The sequence below is a fragment of the Hylobates moloch genome, unplaced genomic scaffold (assembly GCF_009828535.3).
Source record: "Hylobates moloch isolate HMO894 unplaced genomic scaffold, HMol_V3 SCAFFOLD_15, whole genome shotgun sequence".
NCBI lineage: Eukaryota > Metazoa > Chordata > Mammalia > Primates > Hylobatidae > Hylobates > Hylobates moloch.
Window position 1 is genome coordinate 34,135,168 of NW_026652290.1, and position 19,221 is coordinate 34,154,388.

Consider the following 19,221-nt stretch of genomic DNA (forward strand, 5'->3'; position numbering starts at 1 on the left):
GTTCCTGACTGGTCTCCAAGCCTTGATTTAGGACTGGGTTCAATAACCAACTTGTGTCCTTCACTGACCATGGCTTCTATTTCCTCTTCCCCTCTGGGTAAACAGAATCCTGGCTTCTTCCCTTCTATCTATTCAGGTAGGGTCAAAGTTCCTCTTTCTGTTTGTCCTTGCTCTATACAGCTTTGTAGGTGCTAGCACAGCCCTCACCTCCCCCAGCCCTGTGTCTGTGCCAAGGAGCAAAGGAGCAGCACGGGCTGGGCAAGCTGGGCAAGAAGGACAGACATGAGACAGAACTGCTAGTGAGGAGAGAGGAGGCCTGCAAGGCGAGCCTGGAGATCTCCAAACCAGGTGACTCTCACACCAAACTGAACCCCTCCTCTTCACTTCTGGATGAGATGGGTACTTATCTCAGAGTAAGGGGCTTTTGTGAGATCTATCTGCCAAGAGGTCTCCCCAGTAGGCCCACAATCAGGAATGAGCCCAGATGTAGAGTCAGGAGACATCAAAAGCAGCAGCAGAGACAAAAAGTCACCATGCTGATTTTGTGCCATGCCAGAGCAGTGAGGATGCCATATATTTGTTTCTCAAATCAGAAGGAGGAAATACATCTTGCTTATTTTGAAAGATAGCCACCTCTTTTCCCAAGTACCTTCTTTTTTTATTTACTTATTATTATTTCAATAGTTTTGGGGGAACATGTGGTGTTCGGTTACATGGATAAGTTCTCTATGTGTGATTTCTGAGATTTTGGTGCACCCATCACCCAAGCAGGGTACACTGCACCCAATGTGTAATCTTCTATCCCTCACCCCCTCCCACATTTCTGCCCAAGTCCCCACAGTCCTTTATATCATTCTTATGCCTTTGCATCCTCATAATTTAGCTCCCACTTATAAGTGAGAACATACCATGTTTGGTTTTCCATTCCTGAGTTACTTCACTTAGAATAATGGTCTCCTAAAAATACAAAAAAAATTAGCCGGGGGCAGTGGCGGGCACCTGTAGTCCCAGCTACTCAGGGGGCTGAGGCAGGAAAATGGTGTGAACCCAGGAGGCGGAGCTTGCAGTGAGCCGAGATTGCACCACTGCACTCCGGGCTGGGCGAAAGAGCGAGACCCCGTCTCAAAAAAAAAAAAAAAAAAAAAGAATAATGGTCTCCAGGCCCGGCGCTGTGGCTCACGCCTGTAATCCCAGCACTTTCAGAGGCTGAGGCGGGAAGATCACGAGGTCAGGAGATTGAGACAATCCTGGCTAGCACAGTGAAATCTCGTCTCTATGAAAAATAAAAAAATTTAGCCTAGCGTGGTGGTGGGTGCCAGTAGCTACTCAGGAAGCTGAGGCAGGAGAATGGTGTGAACCCGGGAGGCAGAACTTGCAGCAAGCCGAAATCGCGCCACTGCACTCCAGCCTGGGCAATAGAGTGAGACTCTGTCTCAAAACAAAAATAAATAAATAAATAAGAATAATGGCCCCAAACTGCATCCAGGTTGCTGTGAATACCATTACTTCATTCCTGTTTATGGCTGAGTAGTATTCCATGATATATATATCACATTTATCCACTCATTGGTTGATAAGCATTTAGGCTGGTTCCATATTTTTGCAGTTGCAAATTGTGCTGTTATAAACATGCATGTGCAAGTGTATTTTTCATATAATGACTTCATTTCCTCTGGGTAGATATCCAGTAGAGTTTTGCTAGTTTGCTGGATCAAATGGTAGCTCTACTTTTAGTTCTTTAAGGACTCCCCATACTGTTTTCCATAGTGGTTGTACTAGTTTACATTCCCACCAGCAGTGTAAAAGTATTCCCTTTTTACCATATCCATGCCAACATCTATCAATTTTTTTATTTTTTAATCATGGTCATTCTTGAAGGAATAAGGTGGTATCGCATTGTGGTTTTGATTTGCATTTTCCTGATAATTAGTGATGTGCATTTTCATATGTTTGTTGGCTATGTGTATATCTTCTTTTGAGAACTGTCTATTCAAGTCCTTAGCCCACTTTTTTTTATTATACTTTAAGTTCTAGGGTACATGTGTACAACATGCAGGTTTGTTACATATGTATACATGTGCCATGCTGGTGTGCTGCACCCATTAACTCGTCATTTAGCATTAGGTATATCTCCTAATGCTATCCCTCCCCGCTCTCCCCACCCCACAACAGGCCATGGTGCGTGATGTTCCCCTTCCTGTGTCCATGTGTTCTCATTGTTCAATTCCCACCTATGAGTGAGAACATGCAGTGTTTGGTTTTTTGTCCTTGCGATAGTTTGCTGAGAATGATGGTTTCCAGCTTCATCCATGTCCCTACAAAGGACATGAATTCATCATTTTTTATGGCTGCATAGTATTCCATGGTGCATATTTGCCACATTTTCTTAATCCAGTCTATCATTGATGGAAATTTGGGTTGGTTCCAAGTCTTTGCTATTGTGAATAGTGCCACAATGAACATACTTGTGCATGTGTCTTTATAGCAGCATGATTTATATTCCTGTGGGTGTATACCCAGTAATGGGATGGCTGAGTCAAATGGCATTTCTAGTTTTAGATCCCTGAGAAATCACCACACTGTCTTCCACAATGGTTGAACTAGTTTACAGTCCCACCAACAGTGTAAAAGTGTTCCTATTTCTCCACATCCTCTCCAGCACCTGTTGTTTCCTGACTTTTTAATGATCACCATTCTAACTGGTGTGAGATGGTATCTCATTGTGGTTTTGATTTGCATTTCTCTGATGGCCAGTGATGATGAGCATTTTTACATGTGTCTTTTGTCTGCATAAATGTCTTCTTTTGAGAAGTGTCTGTTCATATCCTTCACCCACTTTTTGATGGGGTTGTTTTTTTCTTGTAAATTTGTTTGAGTTCATTGTAGATTCTGGATATTAGCCCTTTGTCAGATGAGTAGATTGCAAACATTTCCTCCCATTCTGTAGGTTGCCTGTTCACTCTGATGGTAGTTTCTTTTGCTGTGCAGAAGCTCTTTAGTTTAATTAGATCCCATTTGTCAGTTTTGGCTTTTGTTGCCATTGGTCTTGGTGTTTTAGACATGAAGTCTTTGCCCATGCCTATGTCCTGAATGGTATTGCCTAGGTTTTCTTCTAGAGTTTTTATGGTTTTAGGTCTAATATTTAAGTCTTTAATCCATATTGAATTAATTTTTGTATAAGATTTAAGAAGGGATCCAGTTTCAGCTTTGTACATATGGCTAGCCAGTTTTCCCAGCACCATTTATTAAATGGGGAATCCTTTCCCCATTTCTTGTTTTTGTCAGGTGTGTCAAAGATAAGATGGTTGTAGATGTGTGGTATTGTTTCTGAGGGCTCTGTTCTGTTCCATTGGTCCATATCTCTGTTTTGGTACCAGTACCATGATGTTTTGGTTACAGCAGCCCTGTAGTAAAGTTTGAAGTCAGGTAGCGTGACGCCTCCAGCTTTGTTCTTTTGGCTTAGGATTGACTTGGCCATGTGGGCTCTTTTTTGGTTCCATATAAAATTTAAAGTAGTTTTTCCCAATTCTGTGAAGAAAGTCATTGGTAGCTTGATAGGGATGGCATTGAATCTATAAATTTCCTTGGACAGCATGGCCATTTTCACGGATATTGATTCTTCCTACCCATGAGCATGGAATGTTCTTCCATTTGTTTGTGTCCTCTTTTATTTCATTGAGCAATGGTTTGTAGTTCTCCTTGAAGTGGTCCTTCACATCCCTTGTAAGTTGGATTCATAGGTATTTTATTCTCTTTGAAGCAATTGTGAATGGGAATTCACTCATGATTTGGCTCTCGGCTTGTCTGTTATTGTTATATAAGAATGCTTGTGATTTTTGCACATTGATTTTGTATCCTGAGACTTTGCTGAAGTTGCTTATCAGCTTAAGGAGATTTTGGGCTGAGACTATGGGGTTTTCTAGATATACAATCATGTCATCTGCAAACAGGGACAATTTGACTTCCTCTTTTCCCAGTTGAATACCCTTAATTTCTTTCTCCTGACTGATTGCCCTGGCCAGAACTTCCAACACTATGTTGAAGAGGAGTGGTGAGAGAGGGCATCCCTGTCTTGTGCCAGTTTTCAAAGGGAATGCTTCCAGTTTTTGCCCATTCAGTATGATATTGGCTGTGTGTCCTTAGCCCACTTTTTGATGGGTTTGTTTCTTCTTGTTGATTTGTTTGAGTTCCTTGTAAATTCTGGATATTACTCCTTTATCAGATGCATAGTTTGTTAATATTTTCTCCCATGCTGTGGGTTGTCTGTTAACTCTGCTGATTACTTCTTTTGCTGTGCAGAAGCTTTTTAGTTTAATTAATTCCCATCTATTTATCTTTGTTTTTGTTGTGTTTGCTTCTGGGATGTCTTGGCCATAAACTCTTTGCCTAGGCCAATGTCTAGAGGAGTTTTTCCAATGTTATCTTCTAGAATTTTTACGGTTTCAGGTCTTAGATTTAAGTCTTTGATCTATCTTGAGTTGATTTTTGTGTAAGGTTAAAGATGAGAATCCAGTTTCATTCTTCATATGTGGCTTGCCAATTATCCCAGCACCATTTGTTGAATAGGATGTCCTTTCCCCACTTTGTGTTTTTGTTTGCCTGGTCAAAGGCCAGTTGGCTGTTAAGTATTTCGCTTTATTTCTGGGTTCTCTATTCTGTTCGATTGGTCTATGTGCCTGTTTTTATACCAGTACCATGCTCTTTTGGTAACTGTAGCTTTGTAGTGTAGTTTGAAGTTGGGTAATGTGATGCCTTCAGATATGTTCTTTTTGCTTAGGCTTGCTTTGGCTATGCAAGCTCCATTTTTATTCCAGATAAATTTTACAATTGTTTTTTCTAGTTCTGTAAAAACTAATGACAGCCGGGTGCAGACACTCACGCGTACAATCCCAACACTTTGGGAGGCTGAGGCAGGTCAGGAGTTCGAGACCAGCCTGGCCAACCTGGTGAAATGCCATCTCTACTAAAAATACAAAATTAGCTGAGCGTGGTGGCACATACCTGTAATCCCAACTACCCAAGAGGCTGAGGCAGGAGAGTCATTTGAACCTGGGAGGTGGAGATGGCAGTGAGCCAAGATCATGCCATTGCACTCCAGCCTAGACAAGAGCGAGACTCTGTCTCAAAAAAAAAAAAAAAAAAAAAAAAAAAAAAAAAAGGATTGTATTTTGATGGGAATTGCATTGAATTTATAGATTGCTTTTGGCAGTATGGTCATTTTCACAACATTGATTCTACCCATCCATCAGCATGGGGTGTGCTTCCATTTGTTTGTCATCTATGATTTCTTTCAGAAGTGTTTTGTAGTTTTCCTTGTAGAGATATTTCACCTCTTTAATTAGGCATATTACTAAGTATTTTATTTTTTTGTAGCTATTGTAAAGGGGGTTGAGTTCTTGATTCGATTCTCAGCTTGGTCACTGTTGGTGTATAGCAGTGCTACTAATTTGTGTACATTGATTTTGTATCCTGAAACTTCGCTGAATTCATTTGTCAAATCTAGGAGCTTTTTGGATGCATCTTTAGGGTTTTCTAGGTATACAATCATGTTACTGGAAAACAGCAACCTTTTGACTTCCTCTTTACCAATTTGGATGCCCTTTATTTCTTTCTCTTGTCTAGCCAGGACTTCTAGTACTACGTTGAATAGAAGTGGTGAAAGTGGGCATCCTTGTCTTGTTCCAGTTCTCAGGGAAAATGCTTTCATCTTTTCCCCTATTCAGTATAATGTTGGCTGTGGGCTTGTCCTAGATGGCTTTTATTATCTTAACATATGTCCCTTCTATGCCGATTTTGCTGAGGGTTTTGATCAAAAACGGATACTGGATTTTGTCAAAGGTTTTTCCTGCATCTATTAAGATGATCACATGATTTTTGTTTTTACTTCTGTTTATGTGGTGTATCACATTTATTCACTTGCATGTGTTAAACCAACTCTGCCTCTCTGGTATGAAACCCACTTGATCATGGTGTATTATCTTTTTGATATACTGTGGGATTCAGTTAGCTAGTATTTTGTTGAATATTTTTGCATCTATGTTCACCAGGGATATTGGTCTGTAGTTTTTTTGTTATGTCCTTTCCTGGTTTTCATATTAGGATAATACTGGCTTCATAGAATCATTTAGGGAGGGCTCCCTCTTTCGCTATCTTTCGAATAGTTTCAATACGATTGGTACTAATTATTCTTTGAATGTCTAATAGAATTCAGCTCTTAATTCATCTGTTCCTGGACTTTTCTGTTGGCAATTTTTTTATACTGTTTCAATATCACTACTTGCTATTGGTCTGCTCAGATTTTCTATTTCTTCCTGGTTTAATCTAGGAGAGTTGTATATTTCCAGGAGTTTATCCATCTCTTTAGGTTTGCTAGTTTGTGTGCTTAAAGATGTTCATAGTAGTCTTAAATGATCTTTTGTATTTTTGTGATATTGGTTGTAATATTTCCCATTTTCTAATTGAGTTTATTTGGATCTTCTCTGCTCTCTTCTTGATTAATCTCACTAATGGTCTATCGATTTTGTTTATTTTTTCAAAGAATTAGCTTTTTGTTTCATTTATCTTTTTTGCTTTAGTTTCATTTAGTTATGCTCTGATCTTGGTCATTTCTTCTCCTGGGTTTGGATTTGGTTGGTTCTGTTTTCTCTAGTTCCTTGACATGTGAGTTTACATTGTCTATTTGTGCTCCTTCAGACTTTTTGATGTTGGCATTTAATGCTATGAACTTTCCTCTTAGTTCTGCTTTTGCTGTATCCCAGAGGTTTTGGTTGGTTGTGTCACTATTATCATTTTATTCAAATTTTTTTTAATTTCCATCTTGATTTCATTGTTGACCCAAGGATTATTCAAGAATAGAGTATTTAATCAAGAAAAGAGTATTTAATTTCCATGTATTTGTATAGTTTTGGGGATTCCTTTTGAGTTAATTTCCAGTTTTATTCCACTATGGTCTGAGGGAGTACTTGATATGATTTCAATTTTCTTAAATTTATTGAGGCTTATTTTGTGGCCTATTGCAAGGTCTGTCTTGGAGAATGTTCCATGTGCTGATGAAAAGAATTTATATTCTGCAGTTGTTGCATAGAATGTCTTGTAAATGTCTGTTACGTCCATTTGTTCTAGGATATAGTTTAAGTCCATTGTTCATTGATTTTCTGTCTTGATGACCTGTCTAGTGCTGTCAGTGGAGTATTGAAGGCCCCCACTACTATTGTGTTGCCATCTCTCTCATTTCTCAGGTCTAGTAGTGGTTGTTTTATAAAACTGGGAGCTCCAGTGTTAGGTGCATATATATTTAGGTTTGTGATATTTTCCTATTCGACTAGTCCTTTTATTATTGTATACTGTCCCTTTTGTCTTTTTATTATTCTTCTTATACTTTAACTTCTGGGTTACATGTGCAGAATGTGCAGTTTTGTTACATAGGAATACATGTGCCATGGTGGTTTGCTGCACCCATCAACCATCACCTACATTAGGTATTTCTCCTGATGTTATGCCTCCCCAGCCCCCCACCCCCACAGGCCCGGGTGTGTGATGATCCCCTCCCTGTGTCCATGTGTTCTCATTGTTCAACTCCCACTTATGAGTGAGAACATGTGGTGTTTGGTTCTTTGATCTTGTGATAGTTTGCTGTGAATGATGGTTTCCAGCTTTATCCATGTCCCTGCAAAGGACATGAACTCATCCTTTTTTATGGCTGCATAGTATTCCATGGTATATATGTGCCACATTTTCTTAATCCAGTCTATCATTGATGGACATTTGTGTTCGTTCCAAGTCTTTGCTATTTTGAATAGTGCTGCAATAAACACAAGTATGCATGTGTGTTTATCGCAGAATTACTTATAATCCTTTGGGCATATGCCCAGTAATGTGATTGCTAGTTCTAGATCCTTCAGGAATCGCCACACTGTCTTCCACAGTGGTTGAACTAATTTACACTTTCACCAACAGTGTAAAAGTGTTCCTATTTTTCCACAACCTCTCCAGCATCTGTTGTTTCCTGACTTTGTAATGAGCACCATTCTAACTGGCATGAGATGGTATCTCATTGTGGTTTTGATTTGCATTTCTCTAATGACTAGTGATGATGAGCACTTTTTCATATGTCTGTTGGCTGCATAAATGCCTTCTTTTGAGAAGTGTCTGTTCATATCCTTTGCCCATTTTTTGATGGGGTTGTTTGCTTTTTTCTTATAACTTTTTTAAGGTTCTTTGTAGATTCTGGATATTAGCCCTTTGTCAGATGGATAGATTGGAAAATTTTTCTCCCATTCTGTAGGTTGCCTGTTCATGCTGATGATAGCTTCTTTTGCTGTGCAGAAGCTCTTTAGTTTAATTAGATCCCATTTGCCAATTTTGGCTTTTCTTGCCATTGCTTTTGGTGTTTTAGACATGAAGGCTTTGCCCATGCCTATGTCCTGAATGGTATTGGCCTGGTTTTCTTCTAGGATTTTCATGGTCCTAGGTCTTATGTTTAAGTCTTTGATGCATCTTGAGTTGATTTTTGTATCAGGTGTGAGGAAGGGGTCCAGTTTCAGTTTTCTGCATATGGCTAGCCAGTTTTCCCAATGGAATTTATTAAATAGGGAATCTTTTCCCTATTGCTTGTGTGTGTCAGGTTTGTCAAACATCAGATGGTGGTAGATGTGCGGTATTATTTCTGAGGCCTCCGTTTGGTTCCATTAGTCTATATATCTATTTTGATACCAGTACCATAATGTTTTGGTTACTGTAGCCTTGTAGTAAAGTTTGAAGTCAGGTAGTGTGATGCCTCCAGCTTTGTTCTTCTTGCAAAGGATTGTCTTGGCTATACAAGCTCTTTTTTGGTTCCACATGAAGTTTAAAGTAGTTTTTTTCCAATTCTGTGAAGAAAGTCAGTGGTAGTTTGATGGGGATAGCATTGAATCTATAAATTACTTTGGGCAGTAAGGCCATTTTCATGATATTGGTTCTTCCTATCCATCAGCATCAAACGGTCTTCCATTTGTTTGTGTCCTCTTTTATTTCATTGAGCAGTGGTTTGTAGTTCTCCTTGAAGAGGTCCTTTACATCCCTTGTAGGTTGCATTCCTAGATATTTTATCCTCTTTGAAGCAATTGTGAATGGGAGTTCACTCATGATTTGCCTCTCTGTCTGTTATTGGTGTATAGGAATGCTTGTGATTTTTGCACATTGATTTTGTATCCTGAGACTTTGCTGAAGTTGCCTATCAGCTTGAAGAGATTTTGGGCTGAGATGATGGGGTTTTCTAAACATACAATCATGTCATCTGCAAAAAGGGACAATTTAACTTCCTTTCTTCCTATTCGAATACCATTTATTGCTTTCTCTTGCCTGATTGCCCTGGCCAGAATTTCCAATACTATGTTGAATAGGAGTGGTGAGAGAGGGCATCCTTGTCTTGTGCCAGTTTTCAAAGGGAATGCTTCCAGTTTTTGCCCATTCAGTATGATACTGGCTGTGGGTTTCTCAAAAATAGCTCTTATTATGTTGAGATACATTCCATCAATACCTGGTTTATTGAGAGTTTTTAGCATGAAAGGCTATTGAATTTTGTCGAAGGCCTTTTCTGCATCTATCGAGATAATCGTGTGGTTTTTGTCATTGGTTCTGTTTATGTGATGGATTACGTTTATTGATTTGCATATGTTGAACCAGCCCTGCATCTCAGGGATGAAGCCAACTTGATCGTGGTAGATAAGCTTTTTCATATGCTGCTGAATTCAGTTTGCCAGTATTTTATTGAGGATTTTGGCATCAATGATCATCAGGGATATTGGCCTAAAATTCTCTTTTTTTATTGTGTCTCTGCCAGGCTTTGGTATCAGGATGATGCTGGCCTCATAAAATGAGTTAGGGAGGATTCCCTCTTTTTCCATTGATTGGAATAGTTTCAGAAGGGATAGTACCAGCTCCTCTTTGTACCTCTGGTAGAATTCCGCTGTGAATCCGTCTGGTCCTGGACTTTTTTTGGTTAGTAGGCTATTAATTATTGCCTCAATTTCATAACCTATTATTGGTCTATTCAGAGATTCAACTTCTTCCTGATTTAGTCTTGAAAGGGTGTATGTATCCGAGAATGTGTCTATTTCTTCTAGATTTTCTAGTTTATTTGCATAGAGGTGTTTATACTATTCTCTGATGGTAGTTTCTATTTCTGTGGGATTGGTGGTGATATCCCCTTTATCATTTTTTATTGCATCTATTTGATTCTTCTCTCTTCTTTATTACTCTTGCTAGTGGTCTATTTTGTTGATTTTTCAAAAAACAGCTCCTGGATTTATTGATTTTTTAAAGGGTTTTTTGTGTCTCTATCTCCTTCAGTTCTGCTCTGATCTTAGTTATTTCTTGTCTTCTGCTAGCTTTTGACTTTGTTTGCTCTTGCTTCTCTAGTTCTTTTAATTGTGATGTTAGGGTATCCAATTTATATCTCTCCTGCTTTCTCTTGTGGGCATTTAGTACTATACATTTCCCTCTACACACTGCTTTAAATGTGTCCCAGAGATTCTGGTACATTGTTTTTTTGTTCTCATTGGTTTCAAAGAACATCTCTACTTCTGCCTTCACTTCGTTATTTACCCAGTAGTCATTCAGGAGCAGGTTGTTCAGTTTCCATGTAGTTGTGCAGTTTTGAGTGAGTTTCTTAATCCTGAGTTCTAATTTGATTGCACTGTGGTCTGAGAGACAGTTTGTTGTGATTTCTGTTATTTTACATTTGCTGAAGAATGTTTTACTTCCAATTATGTGGTCAATTTTAGAATAAGTGCAATGTGGTGCTGAGGAGAATGTATATTCTGTTGATTTGGGGTGGAGAGTTCTGTAGATGTCTCTTAGGTCCCCTTTGGTCCAGAGCTGAGTTCAAGTCCTGGATATCCTTGTTAATTTTCTGTCTCATTGATCTGTCCAATATTGACAGTGGGGTGTTAAAGTCTCCCATTATTATTGTGTGGGAGTTTAAGTCTCTTTGTAGGTCTCTAAGAACTTGCTTTATGAATCTGAGTGCTCCCGTATTGGGTGCGTATATGTTTAGGATAGTTAGCTCTTCTTGTTGAATTGATCCTTTTACCATTATGTAACGGCCTTCTTTGTCTCTTTTGATCTTTGTTGGTTTAAAGTCTGTTTTATCAGAGACCAGGATTGCAACCCCCTGCTTTTTCTTTTTTTTTTTTTTTTGGTTTCCATTTGCTTTGTAGATCTTCCTCCATCCCTTTATTTTGAGCCTATGTGTGTCTTTGCATGTGAGATGGGTCTCCTGAATACAGCACACCGATGAGTCTTGACTCTTTATCCAATTTGCCAGTCTGTGTCTTTTAATTGGGGAATTTAGCCCATTTACATTTAAGGTTCATATTGTTATGTGTAAACTTGATCCTGTCATTATGATGCTAGCTGATTATTTTGCCCATTAATTTATGCAGTTTCTTAATAGCCTCAATGGCCTTTACAATTTGGCATGTTTTTTCAGTGGCTGGTACCAGTTGTTCCTATCCATGTTTAGTGCTTCCTTCAGGAGCTCTTGTAAGGCCGGCCTGGTGGTGACAAAATCTCTCAGCATTTGCTTGTCTGTAAAGGATTTTATTTCTCCTTCACTGGGAAGTTCCCTGGGTAATATCTTGAAGAGTGTTTTTTGTTTGTTTGTTTGTTTGTTTGTTTGTTTGTTTGAGACGGAGTCTCGCTCTGTCACCCAGGCTGGAGTGCAGTGGCGCGATCTTGGCTCACTGCAAGCTCCGCCTCCCGGGTTCATGCCATTCTCCTGCCTCAGCCTCTCCGAGTAGCTGGGACTACAGGCGCCTGCCACCACGCCCGGCTAATTTTTTGTATTTTTAGTAGAGACGGGGTTTCACCATGGTCTCAATCTCCTGACCTCGTGATCTGCCCGCCTTGGCTTCCCAAAGTGCTGGGATTACAAGCATGAGCCACTGCGCCCGGCCCAGAAGAGTGTTTTCTAACTTGATTCCGTTCTCCCTGTCGCTTTCAGGTACAACAAGCAAACGTAGATTTGGTCTTTTCACATAGTCCCATATTTCTTGGAGGCTTTGTGTATTTCTTTTCACTCTTTTTTCTCTAATCTTGTCTTCTCACTTTATTCCATTTGATCTTCAATCACTGCTATCCTTTCTTCCGTTTCATCAAATTGGCTATTGAAGCTTGTGTATGCTTCACCAAGTTCTCGTACTGTGTTTTTCAGCTCCGTCAGGTCATTTACGCTCTTTTCTACACTGTTTATTCTAGTTAGCCATTCATCTAACCTTTTTTCAAGGTTTTTAACTTCCTTGCAATGGGTTAGAACACGCTCCTTTAGCTAAGGGAAGTTTGTTATTACCCACCTTCTGAAGCCTACTTCTGTCAACTCGTGAAACTCATTCTCTGTCCAGTTTTGTTCCCTTGCTAGTGAGGAGTCGTAATGCTTTGGAAGAGAAGAGGTGTTCTGGTTTTTGGAATTTTCAGCCTTTCTGCTCTGGTTTCTTCCCATCTTTGTGGTTTTATCTACCTTTGGTCTTTGATGTTGGTGACCTACAGATGGGGTTTTGGTGTGGATCTCTTTTTTGTTGACGTTGATGCTATTCCTATTTGTTAGTTTTCCTTCAACAGAGAGGCCTCTCAGCTGCAGGTCTGTTAAAGTTTGCTGGAGGTCCACTCCAGATCCTGTTTGCCTAGGTTTCACCAGCAGAGGCTGAAGAACAGCAAATATTGCTGCCTGATCCTTCTTCTGGAAGCTTCATCCCAGAGGGGCACCAGCCTGTATGAGGTGTCTGTCAGCCCCTACTTGGAGGTGTCTCCCAGTCAGGCTACATGGGGCTCAGGGACCCACTTGAGGAGGCAGTCTGTCCATTATCGCAGCTTGAACACCATGTTGGGAGAACCACTGCTCTCTTTAGAGCTGTCAGACAGGGACGTTTAAGTCTGGAGAAGCTGTCTGCTGTGTTTTGTTCAGATACACCCTATCTCCAGAGGTGGAATCTACAGAGGTATTAGGCCTTGCTGAGCTGTGGTGGGCTCCACCCAGTTACAGCTTCCCTGCCACTTTGTTTACACTGTGAGCATGGAACCACCTACTCAAGCCTCAGCAATGGAGAATGCCCCTCCCCCCACCAAGCTACTGCATCCCAGGTCGATCTCAGACTGCTGTGCTAGCAGCTAACAAGGCTCCATGGGTGTGGGACCTGCCAAGCCAGGCACAGGAGGGGATCTTCTGGTCTGCTGGTTGCAAAGACAGTGGGAAAAGTGCAGTATTTGGGCAGGAGTGTACCACTCCTCCAGGTACAGTCACTCATGGCTTCCCCTGGCTAGGAAAGGGAAATCCCCTGACCCCTTGAACTTCCTGAGTGAGGTGACACCCTGCCCTGCTTTGGCTCACCCTCCATGGGCTGCACCCACTGTCCAACCAGTCCCAGTGAGATGCACCATGTACCTCAGTTGGAAATGCAGAAATCACTCATCTTCTGCGTCAAACTCACTGGGAGCTGTATACTGGAGCTGTTCCTATTTGACCATCTTCCCTTTTGTCTTTTTTAACTGTTGTTGCTTTAAAGTCTGTTTTGTCCAATATAAGAATAGCTACTCCTGCTCACTTTTGGTTTCCATTTGCATGGATTATCTTTCTCCACCCCCTTACCTTAAGTTTATGTGAGTCTTTATGTGTTAGGTGAGTCTCTTGAAGACAGGAGATACTTGGTTGGTGGATTTTTATCCATTCTGCCATTCTGTATCTTTTAAGTGGAGCTTGTAGGTCATTTACATTCAATGTCTGTATTGAGATGTGAGGTGCTGTTCTATTCATCATGCTAGTTGTTGCCTGAATACTTTGTGCTTTTTTCATTGTGTTATTGTTTTACAGGTCCTGTGAGATTTATGCCTTAAGGAGGTTCTATTTTGGTGTACTTTAAGGTTTTGTTTCAAGGTTTAGAATTCCTTTTGGCATGTCTTGCAGAGCTTGCCAGTGCTCTGCAAGCACTGAATTCCCCGAGCATTTGTTTGTCTAAAAAAGACTTTATCTCTTTCATTACAAAGCTAGTTTTGTTAGATACAAAATTCTTGGCTGTTAATTATTTTCTTTAAGGAGGCTAAAGATAGGACCCCAATCCCTTCTGCCTTGTAAGGTTTCTGCTGAGAAATCTGCATTAATCTGATAGGTTTTCCTATATAGGTTACCTGATGCTTTTGATTCACAGCTCTTAAGATTCCAGCTGGGTGTGGTGGCTCATGCCTGTAATCCCTGCACTTTTGGAGGCCGAGGCAGGTGGATCACTTGAGGTTGGGAGTTCAAGACCAGCCTGACCAACATGGAGAAACCCTGTCTCTACTAAAAATACAAAAGTAGTGGGGCGTGGTGGTGCATGCCTGTAATCCCAGCTACTTGGAAGGCTGAGGCAGGAGAATCGCTTGAACCTGGGAGGTGGAGGTTGCAATAAGCCAAGATCATGCCATTGCACTCTAGCCTAAGCAACAAGAGCAAAATACTGTCCCCCCCAAAAAAATTCATTACTTTGTCTTGACGTTAGATAACCTGATGACTATGTACCTAGGTGAAGATCTTTTTCATGATGAATTTCCTGGGTATTCTTTGAGCTTCCTGTATTTGGATATCTAGATCTCTAGCAAGACCAGGGAAATTTTTCTCAATTATTCTCTTAACTTTCCCAAACTTTTAGATTTCTCTTCTTCAGGAACACCAATTATTCTTATTTTTGGTTGTTTAAAATAATCCCAAATTTCTTGAAGGCTTTGTTCATTTTTTGGTACTTTTTTCTTTGTCTTTGTTGAATTGGGTTAATTCAAAAGCCTAGTCTTCAAGTTCTGCATTACTTTTTTCTACTTGTTCAATTCTATTATTGAAATTTTCCAGTGTATTTTTCATTTCTCTAAGTGTGTTTTTCATTTCCAGAAGTTCTGATTGTCTTTTCCCTGTGGTATCTATTTCTCTGGAGATTTTTTCATTCATATCCCCTAATTTTATAAATTTCTTCAAATTGGTTTTTACCTTTCCCTGATATCTCCTTGAGTAGCTTAATAATCAACCTTCTAAATTCTTTTTCTGCCAATTCAAAGATTTCTTCTTGGTTTGGATCCATTGCTGGAGAGCTAGTGTGATCTTTTAGGGGTGTTACAGAACATTGTTTTGCCATATTATCAAAATTGTGTTTGTTCCTGTGCTGTAGCCGATGTTAAGAGGACATGCTGAGAAGGGTTTCATCTGGGAAGTTTAGTATTTTACTCACTTTCATTGTTAGCAGATAAGAAGTTATTTTGGAAAAACATCACGAGACGGCTGAAAAACTCTGAAGACAAAAGACATAAACTATTGGGAGCTCTATCACCTGAGAAACCCAAGTACTCATCCTGGAAGATGTAGGGCAAAATTACTTTTCTGATTCCTTCTCATTTGGGTAGACTGTTTCAGTGGAAAGATCTGGAATCCATGGACTGTTGTTCAGATTCTTTTGTCCCACAGGCTAACTCCTTTATGTGGTGCTCTCCCTGCTTTCCTCTAGGATTAGGGCTTTTGGAGAGCCATACTGCAGTGACTGTTATTGCCCTTCTGGGCCTAGCCACCCAGTAGAGCTACTAGGCTATGGGCTGGCACTGGGGAGTGTCTGCAGAGAGTCCTGTGATGTGATCCATCTTCAGATCTCTATTTCCTTCAGTTCTGCTCTGATCTTAGTTATTTCTTGCCTTCTGCTAGCTTTTGAATGTGTTTGCTCTTGCTTCTCTAGTTCTTTTAATTGTGATGTTAGGGTGTCACATCACAATTAAACTACAACTAAACTCTGGGAGTCCCTGTTTGTAGTTTTGTTTAGTTCACTGGTTTTCTTGAATGCTGGTTATGCTAGCAATGAAGTTGTCACATGCACAGACTCAAGATCTCTAGTTAGCCAGAGTGTTGCAGGCAGTGGAATTAGCTATTGTTTTTTCTCCTTCTTTGGAGCAGGGTTGTTCTGTTATGAGTTGCTATAACGAGTTGCTTGGCCTCCAGCCAGGAGGTGATCCTTTCAAGCGAGCACCAGCTGCAGTAGTAGAAAGGCAATATAATCTTGCCCTACATCTTCCAGGATGAGTACTTGGGTTTCTCAGGTGATAGAGCTCCCAATAGTTTATGTCTTTTGTCTTCAGAGTTTTTCAGCCGTCTCGTGATGTTTTTCCAAAATAACTTCTTATCTGCTAACAATGAAAGTGAGTAAAATACTAAACTTCCCAGATGAAACCCTTCTCAGCATGTCCTCTTAACATCAGCTACAGCACAGGAACAAACACACTTGTTTTCATATCACTGCACTTTAAGATTGCTGTATTTGTTGAATGACATTTACAAATCTGCATATGTTAATAAGCAAAGCATTTCAAAATTACTTTTAAACATAAACTGACATCGTTTAAAATATTTTAACCCTCATTCCCACAGTTCTTCAAGGTTGGACTGTTGTTATATTTTTTTCCTTTGTTAGAGAGCTCTCTTTTCTTCTACTCTCCCCAACAGGATCCAAAATGTGAAATTAGAAAGATAATGGAATTCCTGGGGAAGAACCTCAAAGAAGAGATTTTAGACAAAATCGTTTATAATACTTCATTTGATGTAATGAAAAAGAACCCCATGACCAACTACATAAATGAAATTAGAATGAATCATAATCTCTCTCCATTCTTGAGAAAAGGTGATGTATACTTGCTTTCTTTCCTGACAATGGAAAAAAATATCAATTTATCAATGTCTTCTCACCTTCAAGCTAGTTGAAACCACTGTTTACAGTGTTTCCTGAAGTGAGTTGTTTAAAGCTTTATTCCAAGAGCATGTGCTTCACCATCAGAGAAGTGTGGGACAATACACACCATGCCCTACACCCTTTGAAGCATATTATAGTTTCTGCAAGGAAACTGGTTTAACTGCATAACTCAGAGCTTCAAAAATGTATGTGACCAGAAACTCTTTCTCCAGTAAAGCCTATTAATCTCCATGAAACAAATATTCCTCCCAATACATTCTGGGAGACAGTGGCAAATGTCATTGGCCTTAGGAGTCAGAGGGTGGCACTTCAGCTGTCACTCAGTCTGTGTCATCTCACAGAATGGCCAAGGTAGGACTATGAGTCATCATTGTCAGAGCCTAGCCAGACTGGGATTCAGTCTCCAGCCCATTGAGCACCCTCCACTATCCAACAGTTGGCTCCTTAAATGAAGACTAATTTTGTTTCATTCTCTTTATTTTGGTAACTTTTTTTTTTTTTTTTTTTGAGACGGAGTCTTGCGCTGTCCCCCAGGCTGGAGTGCAGTGGCGCGATCTCGGCTCACTGCAAACTCTGCCTCCCGGGTTCACGCCATTCTCCTGCCTCAGCCTCCTGAGTAGCTGGGACTACAGGCGCCTGCCAACACGTCCGGCTAATTTTTTGTATTTTTAGTAGAGACGGGGTTTCACCGTGTTAGCCAGGATGGTCTCGATCTCCTGACCTCGTGATCCGCCCGCCTCGGCCTCCCAAAGCGCTGGGATTACAGGCTTGAGCCACCGCGCCCGGCCTATTTTGGTAACTTTTTAAAAAATTATCTAGTACTTTTTTTTTTAAAAAAGCAAAAATCTAAGGCTTACTGGAGAAGTATCCTCTCTAATTTAATCAATTAGCCTAGTTTTCTTTTAAACCAACTGGTAAGTAATATGATGATATTACTCATAGACAAGCAAATTTACATGGCACACATGAAAATTATGTTATACAGCTCAAAGTGCCTAAATACATTCAATACTCTGGAGCAAACAGAAGAGAAATAGCTTGCTAATGGTTATCTGACCATTTTTGGCTATTGAAGCTAAAAAAAAATTTGAATACTCTATTGCATAAGTATAAAACAAAGTTAGCCAACCCTACCATTGCTTCATATTCTATTGCTTTAACTTAATTATATGTTTACAGCAATGAGAATTTAGATTGGAAAAGAGAGTTCTCAGTTGTGTTCAACTGAGAATTTTGTCTGAACTAGAGGCACAGATGGAAGGAGCACATGATACTCTGAGAATGTGGTCATTCAGTGACCTCTGAAGATAGGGTAAGTAAATTAGGTCTCACTAACTTGGATAGAATGTTAGATATATTGAGGTTTAAGAAAGTGCTGGTACAGCAGAGAAATGCAGAGAATTAGGGAACCTGTGGTCTAGAGTTCAGGCCTTACCCAGCAAGTTTTGTGTTTCAGTACAAAACTTGCTATTTACAAATACCTCACTTCTGAAATGGAGTATTCATACCTGTGGCTTCTTTTCTCACTTCGATGTCAGCAGGACAATGTATTAATATCTATATAAGCAATCTAAGTATTGAGAGGAATGAGATTATCTAAATCCAAAATGGTCAAAGTTTATGAAAATATCATTGAATATGCTCTGCATTACTCTTTGCAGGAGTCGTGGGAGATTGGAAAAATCAGTTCACTGAAGCTCAGAACAAGCAATTTAATGAATACTATGAGAAAAATATGGCTGACACTTCACTGTCATTTTGCATGGAACTCTAAAAAACACAGTGAGAGAATAAAACATATTCTCTCACCAGCTTCTGTAAAGTGAAAAGGAAATCTGTTTCCAAATACCACTAATGGTTTGTCTGACTCAGTGTAAGAGTTTTTAAACAAGGGCATGAACATTCTTTATCCTTGAATTTCTCATCTGCTTTTTGGATTACCCACAATCTGACTTGTTATATAATTATTATGTTTTGTGTTTTTCTCCCTTCTCTGCAGATTTTCAGGGTTTAGGTGAATTTCAATATCTCAACATGTAATATATATAAAACATTTAATCATTTCTGTCCCATTTATATATCCTTCTTCTGTATTTTATTATAATTTTAATTGAATTAAAACATTTCTTTCATTACTTGCAAAAGTTCTATGCAATACAATCTTACTTAGCAAAAATGCCAGCCCCACTGATTTGAAAGCAGACATATTTTGAGCACCTTATTCATGCTAGGCAATGGGCAGCAACAAAAGATGATAAGAATAAGATCCCTACCCCTAAGAAAGTTACAGCCTAATAAGAGATCACAGCATGAGCACAGCCCAGTTATTACCAGGTAAGCACTACACCAGACTGTTGGTGCAGAGGGATCAAAGAGGAGAATAAACAAAGTTGTATGGCATGGAGCCCAGGAAAGCAACAGCAGAATTAAGATTTGCAGCCTTGGATGTTTTTCAACAGCCCATGCTCCAGCCTCAAAGCACACATCTCACATTTAG

At 39.8% G+C, this 19,221-nt stretch overlaps 1 protein-coding gene across 1 annotated transcript in view; it reads left to right on the forward strand.

The window, feature by feature from the left end:
- LOC116483972 (sulfotransferase 1C4-like) overlaps window positions 1-18,613 on the forward strand; it is a 33,949-nt gene extending 15,336 nt beyond the window's left edge. The window contains exons 6-7 of the mRNA XM_032178552.2: window positions 16,481-16,655; window positions 18,386-18,613. Coding sequence (XP_032034443.1) covers window positions 16,481-16,655; window positions 18,386-18,498 — 288 coding nt within the window. The 3' untranslated portion in view covers window positions 18,499-18,613. The remainder of the gene's footprint in view (window positions 1-16,480; window positions 16,656-18,385) is intronic.
- Window positions 18,614-19,221: the final 608 nt, after the last annotated feature.